General features: G+C 34.4%; 1 protein-coding gene across 1 annotated transcript; it reads left to right on the plus strand.

The window, feature by feature from the left end:
* Positions 1-172: 172 nt before the first annotated feature.
* Positions 173-10,718, plus strand: LOC101511205 (uncharacterized). The gene is made up of 16 exons (XM_004493797.4): positions 173-327; positions 426-540; positions 1,463-1,531; positions 1,628-1,744; positions 1,841-1,914; positions 2,800-2,902; positions 4,449-4,491; positions 6,381-6,443; positions 7,161-7,387; positions 7,878-7,998; positions 8,083-8,186; positions 8,939-9,052; positions 9,137-9,307; positions 9,380-9,523; positions 9,602-9,747; positions 10,362-10,718. The coding sequence occupies exons 1-16, from the start codon at positions 240-242 to the stop codon at positions 10,511-10,513; spliced, it is 1,851 nt and encodes a 616-aa protein (XP_004493854.1). The 5' UTR covers positions 173-239; the 3' UTR covers positions 10,514-10,718.
* The last annotated feature ends 705 nt before the right edge of the window (positions 10,719-11,423 follow it).

Here is an 11,423-nt window from a genome sequence, read left to right on the forward strand (position 1 = left end):
AGTGAAAACAGGTTAATATAAAAATTGTTATATATTTCATTTAATAAATAAACTTGAAATCTGGACTGTTGAATTCCAATCAAAGGGCTCTTAATGCATTAACAGTATGAGTGCAGGGGTTTCCTAATCGCAGGAAATTGAGTTCCCATTTGGGGGTAGACTACAGTGACTAGGCGCAGTAAGAGTATAGTGTTAAAAGTCATTAGTTTACGACTCTCTCAATTCTTTCAGTTTCAGCGATGACAGAACCCCTCCCCGATACAATGGCGGAGCCACCGTCCCTCATTTCTCTCTGCATCGATGAACTCACTCAACAACTCCTCTTAGGTACAATACAATCCTATTTATCTCTCTATTACTGTACTAATTCAACACTGTAAAGTTATTAGTCAGATTATAACCTAGAATTTTTGAAACGGTTTCAGGGGATGATGACGTTGTTTCAATTATTCAACATATATACGATCTTCCGTCTCATTTACTTGATGAATTAATCTCGCGTTTACCTCCTCTTGCATTGTACAACTTCAACCTTCACATGTACGTTCATTTATCACCTTCACTCAATTTTTGCTTACTATTCTATATCTCAACTATTACCATGTAAGTGAACACATACGAATGAATAACATGTAATTTAGTTATGAAATATGATTAATTATTAGTTCAGTCGATTTGATGCATGAAATTAAAGAAATTTCAAAATTATCCCTGAAATTGAAAACTTATCAATAGTATAATATTAAGAGTTTAATGGAGATGCACTGTTGGTCCTATCATAATTCATGATATTGCCACGGAAGTCCACTTTGTAACCACATTTTAAAAATAATTGCAAATTCTTTGATTCTTGTTGGATGTTAGATGGTGCATGTAACATTTTATCCGGTATTAGTCTTTCCTTGACCAACCAGGACTGATGTGATGTGTAGGATGTTTTCAATTGTAGGGATCTTTTTTGGAATTTCGTTGATCTCATGCTCCAATTTATCCGACCCCTTTGATTTTAGAGCTAAAATGGTGATTCACGTTGAATGGTGAAATTTTTTGTTTTGAGTACTAGTTCTGTGTTGTACTATGTAGTGTTGTGTGGATAGCAGGAGAGTTTCTTAGTAGTATGTAGGAGTAATAGTATTTCAGTTATTTCTTAGTTGCTGATGTTATCTTTATGCTCTTTTCGTGTCTTACTTTGGTCGGATCATTGTCGTGTTATTATTGGAACACGAGAAAGTTCAGAAATGTAAAAATTTCCATTCAACACTAACTTTTGTTTTTGATAATTGGTACAATAGTTAATAGAACAGTACGGGTTTCTTTAACTAACAATGATTATATAGCCTAAATCCATAAACACACTGTAACGAACATAGTGATAAAACACACCAAACAGCTACGTAAGCACATCCCAAAACAATTGTGTACATCATAAATTTCAGCGTGTCAATACTTATTATTGGAACAGGCCATTTCAGGATCAGAATACGGAAGATTTTTCTCACGATGACTCAACGAACAAGAGAAAACGTGCCAGGTTGAGTAGAATTTCATACTCATCCAGTTTGTGCAAATGTATTCTAGTGTTCTCGTTGTTGGTTATGAAATTGTGAATGAAATTTTGTTATTACAGGGATTGGAATCTAAATACAGCCTGGCGAAGGTTGTTTGAGTTACGGTGGCCTAATCTCATTAATCAGATCCAACCAACTGATTGGCAGAAAGCATACTGGGAAACTCATTTGCAAAAGTATTTATACTATAAAGCATTATATTATTAAGTTTATTATTTGATACTGGTTTCACTCAAAATTTATGTTTTTCTACAATTTACTTGAAATAACAGTTGTCTGGATGAAGCAGCAGAGATAGCACTAATCACATCTTTTAATGGACATATTGGTGATATACAGATTTCAGGTACTGTGATAAGTTGCTTTCTTTGTAATGAAATTTTCAATGCAAAGTTGCCTTTGACATGTCTGTGTAAGTCACTTAGTTGAGGAAATTGGACTCAGTTAAGAATTGTAGAGATGTGGTTCATGAGAAGGATTTATAGGAGGAGAGAATCTCGCCATTTGAGAGACTACGGGTCTGTAGGCATTTTTGAGATGAGATGTGATTTGAAAAACCTTTGGGGCCTTTGGCCATTCGGGGAAGTTTGCAGACTCTCAAAGTTCTGCAGTATCGTAGTTCTGTATCAAGGGAATTTTCCCTATTTTTCTCTAATGAAACACTGGTTTCTACTTCCTATCAGCCTTCTAGCTCCAGATTAGGAAAAAGTGTGTTCACTTTTGAAAGTGGTTATCGAATCATTCGATTTTTTTTCTAAAGCAAAAATGTTGCTACTTTTATTTTTGTTAAAGAGATGTAATTTTAACATGTTGCTTTTCACTTTTAAGCATATAGATAGTTTTTGAAACTTTGACACGTTGAACACATTCCAAGATGCCCTTGGCTGATGATAAAGAATGAATGAGAAATATATTGAAAATTTCTTAAATTGTGCTTGATTATCCTTTTGGAAAATCCATTGAAGTGCCATTTTATTCTTTAAGTATTTTCTGTGACTGTGATGATACCTCCCCATGTGAGTATAAAGCTTTCGAGAAGAAAAAAAACTAGTTTCAAAGTGTTTGCTTTGGCATCAATCACATTTACAGTGTCTGTATAGTTAAGGTGCCTTCGACATGCACAAATAATTTATTTTTGTGGTGTACAGCCCACTTCACCCCCTTTCTATCCTTTTATTTTGTCAGTTGGTAATTTATTTATTTTTCTTCACTTTTCTCCTCTTCTTTTCAGACAGCATACAGGACTATATTGGTTTTGAGGGACATACAATTCATTCAACTTGTAACTATTCCAAACTCTCTTACCATTGCCTACAATTCGGAAGCCATGTGAGGTGAGATGTTAAATTGATGAAAACAATCAGTTTTGATTGCCTTCATATAATAAAGGAATGACCATGAGTTCAATCCCTACAATTCTTAGCTAGACTTGGTTTACCTCCCTGTCGAACTCTGGATTATCAGAGCCACTTCTCCTTGGGAACCAAAGGGTTAAACAAAAATAAAAATAATAATATTAAATGGTTGAGCCATGGATTAGATTTGGAAAAAAATACATTTTATATTTCTATTGGTAATTGATTCCTTTGACTATCGGTTTTAAATTCATCTGACTAGTAAGCTTTGTTTTCCCCCAGCATTTTAGCTATGCAAAAAGTCGGTTGTGGCAGCCACCTCCTATATTGAATCATTTTAATAGTGAGGCATTCTGATTGCATCATGCTAATGACACATAATTATGAAACCTATGCCTTAGGAGCGACATAAAATGATTGCATCAAGCCTATGCATCAGAAGAAGTGAAGATCAGACAGATTTATGAAACCTCTGTTTTACAAGAGTGAAAATAGAGAAATGAATCAGTCAAATATGGTGAGATAGAGTGAAAACAAACGTAGGGAATAGGATGCATTATATAGCCCCAGTGATACTCAGATGAATCGATACAGTGATCTATTGTTCCTTTAAATTTATGGGATACAATACATTTAGGATGTGTATGTAAAAAAATAATAGATATATTATTTTAATTCAAAAACTCCCCACTAAGAACGTACCTCTTAAACTTTTCCAAAAAAATAATAATAATGTACCTCTTTAATACAAAATAGACAGTACAAATCACAGTCTTCCAAAAATCCAAACTAAGTGCAGAATTTTAGTGATGCGGATCCTCTCCAACAATCCTACCTCATTGTTGGAGAGAATTTTAATTTTAGACATACTAAATATAAAATAAAAATTGCAAATAATTTTCTTCGGAAAATCCAAACTAAGAGATTGGAATAATATCAATTTCATCCCGTCCTTGAGCATCATCTGTAAACAGAACAACATCTATGTTTGGTTCATCCAGAGACAACGGTGCCACTTCAAGAGTTCCAACATTATCAAACCCCATGCATATCCTCTAATATTCCACATCTTAGTACTCCCTTCCTTGCATTCTTGTATGAGATGTTAAGAGTCATGAAGAAGAGTGAAACATAGCTGAAAAGGTGGTTATGTTCTTTCACGTAGCGGCGGTGTTTTGGGAGTGTGTCAACTTATTTTTTTCATTTAAAAAGGGGGCCCGACACCGTAGCAACGTGAGTCGATGACATATTGGATTGTGTTCAATACAGACCTGGGAGGCAAAAGAGCATATAGGTGCATCATAGAATAGCACTCCTTTAGTTCTTTTTCATTTTACAATTGAAGCTTATTGATTCTTGTCGTTGACACCAATATTCATGCATAATTCTAAGCCATTTTTACAATCCATCACATGATAAGAACCATTGGCTTGCCAAATTGTAATGAACTGTGCTAACAATATTTATTGTTGCATTTTATCTGGACCACTTTTTTCACTTCTTTTATCACTTTGTCTTGATGCAGTTGTCTGAGACTGCAAAATATTCTGTGTACTGCAGAAACTACTGTAAGTTGTGTGCTTTCTAGAATATCATGAAAAACTCCTTGATTAGCTCCATTATATGTATTTATCTTTTTAGAATCATTTTCATTATACTTTCATGTATGCATAACCCTAAGGAAAACACTTACAGCTACTTGTTTATACATTAACTTTTTGTCTTATGATGTCTACTACATTGAAAATTTTGATTTATAAGATTGAGATATTGAGTGAAAAATCTGTGTTTTATTGGATTGATCCAGAACAAAAGAGAGTTCGCGTTATATAGTGAGTGCCGATTTACAACTGAATACTATCAGTATGATAAAGTAGTATACAGAAGCAGTGTGCATTCATTGCAGCTCTGTTTCTGTTAGTCGGTTACTTATTCTGTTGAGTTAGTTATGACAGTTATTGTGTAGTTATCAGTTTGATGTTATCTGCACTCGCCATTTTTTAGTGAGTTCCCTTTTATTCTAATCATTCAGTGAAATATGCACATTTACCATTCTCCTTCTCTTTCACATCGTAAACACCCGCTCACTTTCGCCCCCTCCTCCAGAAAACCCAACCCAGCAGCAACTTGCAATACCTTCACTGTTCACTGTACCAATCTTAGAGAACGTTGCAAAAAATATTTCTCAAGTGTAAGCAGAAGATAGAGCCATCGTATTCACATGTGTCACTTCTTGGCGAATGGTGAATCTATTTGAAGATGACAAAGGTGCTAACAAAGAAAGTCCATCTTTTATGAACTGGTAGCGACAAGCTCGAGAAGGCTTTTGTTCATTCTTGGAGGCTGTGGAGGAAATTGCTCAGAACAATATTGAAAACACCAAGAAAGAAGACATGCCGATCAATGAGTTCGTTATCAGAATCGAAGTCATTGGGAGTTCTCTGTACTCAACTGGTAATCTAGTAACCTCTCAAGAGCTGCTTGATGTCATTTGGAGGGTCACCTTGAGGAGTGTTACTCCCTAAACAATAAATTTGATCCTTTTATTTAGATGAAGTTGAAGCTCTGATTCTTGCACAAGAAGTTCTCCTTGAGAAGTATAGGCAGAATGCTTCATAGACCCAGCAAATCTTGCCAAAGCCACTACAAAAGAACCTTCAAAAACATCTAATTTTCCTCAAGCCAATGTTCTCACTTGGAAAAGGCTGGTTTTTCTTTTTGAGTATTTCTATCCTATTCAGTGAAGCACCTTGGTGGAATAAATGGATTCACCAAATAGCGAAGCAGATGATGGCTCTTTAGAATTGGTGCAGTTTGTTGCTTCCACGAGAGATTTTTTTTCTTTGTAAACATTTTGGAGATTGAAGTAAATAGGTGTTTGGTACTGCTGCAGAGGTTGGGCTAGCTGGGTGGCAGTGGGTGGATGTTTATCGCAGTGAGCTTGAATGCAGGAGGCGGTGGAGATGAATTTTCTCCAAATGCCATGATGGCAGAAGCCATGGTTGGAACTTTCAAGCTCTTGATACAACATAAGATTGATACCTTGTACGATTGAGATATTGAGAGAAAAGAGAAAAAGTCTTGAGTGAGAATACTTAGTAACATTTTGAGTTAATACTTTGATTTTATCAATTCAATTCATTTTGTTACTTTTTTTATTGGCATATTCAAAATACTGCAAGCAAGTTTTAGGGCAATGTTCTCCAAAATACATTTTGAATGTTGAGATCTAATGTGCATAGACAACTGGGGTTCATGCATGATGCATTTTGACAAATATTTTCTCTTGAAACTATCTGTGATATCCACAAGATGTTAAAATTATAGTACAGTTCAAGACATGCATTATATGATATTTTCATAAACTTAAACTTTTTAATGCTATGAAACCATGTAATAACTTGGTAAAAAAAATCTTAACATGTATGTCACCATCTACTTTGATTCTGACTTGCAGCGTTTGTTGAGGGAATGCAAGCTGCATAGTCTGTTGCTAAGATGTATCCGAACGAAGCAACAAGTGAGCTTCCTTTTTGCTATAGATATGTATAATATATTTACTATACATGTAGTTTTTTATGTGTGTGTGTAATCTATCTGTTTCAAATCTTTAATTGACTGCAATTTCAAGTTTTGCCCATCCTGTAATTGTGCTGAATTGAACTAAAATAAGCCGTGCGTAATATGATTTATGTTGATTATTCTCTATTTATTATCGTTAATATTGTTTCCTTAATTGTCTATTTTTCCTTTCTGGGGAAATAACTCAGGTTTAGATGTATACATAGGGAAAGCCGTGTGCAATGAAAAATGCACGCACGGCTTGGGGAGGGACTTTTCATTGTATTATTTCATTAAACAATGAATTTTGTATTCCATCCGACTAGTTCCAGGTTCGAGTCTCGGGCAGCCCATTATAATTATAAAAGTATAATTTAATATAGCGAAATAATTAATATACGGCTATTCGATATCATAGCCAAGTCATATCTATTTATCTTTTTTTTGAATGAATGATGAAATGAGGTAAAAAAAAGGAAATTAGTATGAATCTTGATGAATAACAGCATACAATGGATATTGGTAAGATTCTCTCTTGTATATAAATTTGCACGTCATTGTAAAATACAAGTTGATCTTTCTAAACTATTCAGCTATTTACTATATCAATAATTTTTCCAAGTGCAAAATACCTCTTTCTGACCTTGCTGATGGTTTCATATGTTCTGTTTCGCAGGTTGATGGATTGTGCAAACTTATCACTCAACATAGTGGAACATTAACATCACTGGAATTTATTCACTGCACAGTCTACACAGACTTTATTAATGCAATACTTGATGCTGTTGACATAAAGGGTGTTCAAAAACATGGGATCCAACACCTCTCAATCGTCTCCTCAAGTTTGGAACAAGGCAGATGTTCTTTCTCTGATGGGCTTGTATCATTTGTGTCTTCAGCAAGGTACACAGTATAAATTGGCTCTTATTTTTATGTTTATTAGCAAAATTATTCATACTTGTTTTATTTTACCAAAGTTTGACATGTTCTCTCAGTGATCAGAACTACTTCAAGACTTAATGCGATGATCTTAATATAACTGAACAATGGGTGTGGAGTGGAATGATTACGATTATGTTTATATATATAGCTTCTATTTGAATGTAACAGTATGATGATGATAATAGTAATATGATGACATCAATGTCAGAGATATTGAAGAAATTGACTAACTTGAGAAACATTCATCTTATAATAATGCATTAGATCCAGTACTCAAGTTAATCTCCTTCTATGTTCCTCACTATAGTTTTATCATACTATTTAACTCATTTTAATTGTTTGTTTAGTTAATTATACTTTGTTTTTTGTTTCACTTGGACATATGACTAGATCATAGCTTGTCTGTCTGTTGTTAAGTATTTACCATCTTTCATGCTGGTGCTGCTACTAGGTCCCTGTGCTCATTAAAACTATCTGACAGTCGCCTTGGACGGACTTCCGCAAAAGCTCTTTTCGTAACTCTTCTCAATGTTTCCTCTAGCATATCTGTCCTTGACCTTTCTGAGAATGAAGTAAGTTTATCATCTACATAATCAGCTTTCTGTATTTTGTCGTATTGTTGTAAGCTAACACAAACTTCATACATACTATTCAAGATAGCAGGATGGCTTTCTGACTTTAACAAGAGACTCTCAAGTGGTTTAGTTTTGTCTGTAGAAATTGGAAAGTCCTTGCAACTGCTGCGTGTTCTCAACCTGAGGTAGCACCATATTAAATAGTTTGATTTCTGTGTAATATGAAAAATCATTGATAATCGACTTTAGTTGGCTGTGATGGACGTTTTAATGTGTACAAAAAATATATATGTTTCTCTATAACTTTATCATGTCTTGCTTTTGGTACATGGTGTCTTGATTAGAGGTGTTAACAGTTCGATTTGGATTGAGTTTGAGGTAAAAAGTCATCTGATCTAAAGATTAAAGTTGCATGTCGTTCGGTTTGGTTTGAATTGCTTTCTCAAAAAAATAAAAAATCTAATATGATTCAATCCCATTAAATGCGGTTTGGATTTGATTGGTTCATTTGGTTTTTACCAATATGCATTATACATATTCATGTAATGTTAAATGAAATTGTAACATCTGAAATTGTAAATAAAAATAGATTTCATTAAACTAATTTGCATTATAAAAAAAATAAGTATTAAAATTTATATATGCAGTTGGGTTTAAATTAATTTGGTTTTAGAAAAAGAATTTGAAATTTGATCCCATCGGAGTGGGTTTCACAAAAGGAAATAAAAGATCATCACATAAAATTTGATTTTGTGCGGTTTTTGAACTTTTGGATTGGTTTGGATGCGAACACGTCTAGTCTTAATTTCCATCCTACGGGTTAGCTTTAATATGAGCTGCTGTAAGTCAGTGTTGATAAGCTTGTCGCATTTATGTTTTCCATTTCAGACAATATTATATGAAAAGAAAGAAATTTAATATGGTTATAGTCTCATAGGGGGAACAGCTTACGGAAAGACGATGCCGAAAATCTTGGAAATGCTCTTGCATACATGCCTAACTTGGAGGACCTGGATATAAGTGACAATTCAATTGGGGATGAAGGAATCAGGTCCATTTTCTTCGCATTTTTGTAGGTATATTTCGATGATATGAAATCAGAATAGTGTCTAATTGTCTGTCATCAAACTTACAGGAATTTAATCCCCTATTTTGTTGGAACATCTGAAAAGTGCTCCCGCGTGACTTGTTTGAAATTAGAGGCTTGTGAGCTGTCCTATGATGGAGTTAATCATTTTCTAGATTCCCTTTCTACTCTCAGAGGACCATTGAAGTCTCTTTCCATTGCTGAAAATTACCTTGGAAGGTTTGTATATAGAAAATATTCATCTCTCATTTCATCTCTCCACCTTAATTTTGATTGATCTTTCATATGCAGAAAAGTAGCCGGAGCTTTGGGAAGATTTTTGAGCACACCTATCGAAGAACTTGATGCTTCAGGTATTGACTTTGGTCCATCTGGTTTTCAAGATCTTCAAAATCTAATAAAGGAGGAGCTTAAGTTGGTGAAAATTAATATAAGGTTAGGGTTAATGCTTAATATTCGGCTATTGCTTGTTTAATGTTGTACAGTAAAGTGAAACTTTTTCCGTGTTGGCAGCAAAAACCGTGGTGGGACTGAAACTGCCAAGTTTTTGTCAAAACTCTTGTCACAGGCTCCACAACTAATTGATGTGAATGCAGCGAGTAATTTTATGCCTATTGAATCACTGTCCATCATCTCCTCTGCATTAAAATTGGCAAAAGGTATTTTTGTTGTTATTCTCTCTTATATTGGTGACCTCTTGGATCTCAGATGTTGGCAGGTAGTAACTTTGTGATTATTAAATTGTTTAGTTGCTAAAACATGCCCACTAAACTCCCATCTGTGGCTGTCTTGTTGCATTGTCACCGCCGCGCTTCAAGGATGCATTTCAGAAAGCATTTGAAAACCTAAAAAATACTCGTAAAATTTTAGGCTTTTAGGGTTACAAAGTACGTTTGTGAGTACTTTAGGTGTTTTGGGTCAAAAAATAAGGATTTCAGAGCTGAACACACTTAGTGGGTTGAGAGCTCTCTTATATAATATTAGTTCGTAAGTTTTTATCGGCAGTTGTCACTCTGCATCCATCCAGCCTTCAAGGAACATTTCTTTTCCCAAAAAAAAAGGAGCATTTATCTTATGTAGTAGTATAAACTATTTAATCTGCATGAAAAATATTAGAAGCGCGGTCATTCTGCTATAGTGATTTTGGGGTCAGCCGGTAGTTGTATAATCTATTTAAAATCTAGTTAGCTAAAATGTATTTTGAAGTTCTGATAATTTATGTTTCAAATATTTGACAGCTTATGATTTAACTGTGAAAGTTGTCATGCTTCAGGTAATGTTCAGCGTTTGGACTTGACCGGACATAAATGGGACTATAAGCCAGAGCATGCTTCTCTTAGCACTGAATTTGTATATAATGGAAAGCCTATATTGATTCTTCCACCTTCATCCATCACTGCTGCTCCTTATGACCATGATCCTTAGAAAATAAATTTAGTTTGATTTCAACTATGCTGCGCACTGTATATGCAATTAATAGTTGTTTTTGTTTCTTTTTCATTGTTGCATATGTTAGATCAAATGCAATACAACAAATAGTTGCTATTGAGTCAACGGGTTTTCGGCCCCTCTCAATGACATTCCAAACACACCGAAAGATGATATAGAAAAACACTTGGTTTTGGAGTTACTTTTTTACAAACTGTTCTCATAATGATTGCGACAGTTGATAGAAGCTACAATTTTATTGACTAGAATTGATGAACTCTAAAGCTCTTACAATGTTGGAAATCTGAAAATGCAGAAAAAAAGAACTAGACCAGAGTTCTAAGAACTCCTAAACTAGAGCAGAATTGCTCCTAACCTGAGAAAGAATTCCCCTAATTATTTCTTAGAATATTTTATGAATATCTTTCCCTCTTCCTATTCCCTCATTCTTATAACATAAAATAAATGACATTATTAATTAGCTTTTATTCCTTTCATTCATCATTCTTGAAACTGAATGTCTTTCCCACTTCCCCCTCTTTAATGGAATATCAGTAGAATAAGAGACATTGTTACTAGCATTTATTCCCTCCATCGATCATTCTAAAAATTGAATGTGTGTGAAGTGTGTGACTTGGTTGAGTGATCCCCACTCTTTGGGCTCTCATTCCTCTTAATTTGCAGTGTTCTATCATTGTAATCCGCTTCAAAATGAGTGTTGTCCTCAAGGCTAACATTAAGACATTAATTTTGTAGCAGACTTCCAGGTTTTCAGCTGATGGTTTCCTTATTCCCTTCCCATGTTATGATTTTTCTTGACTTTAGTATATTCGTGGTAACAACATTAAGTTCTTTTTCTTGATTGATTCTCCAATTCTCCGAATTTTGACACTGCAGCTTCACAGTT

Source organism: Cicer arietinum, chromosome 3 (genome assembly GCF_000331145.2).
Source record: "Cicer arietinum cultivar CDC Frontier isolate Library 1 chromosome 3, Cicar.CDCFrontier_v2.0, whole genome shotgun sequence".
Classification (NCBI taxonomy): Eukaryota; Viridiplantae; Streptophyta; class Magnoliopsida; order Fabales; family Fabaceae; genus Cicer; species Cicer arietinum.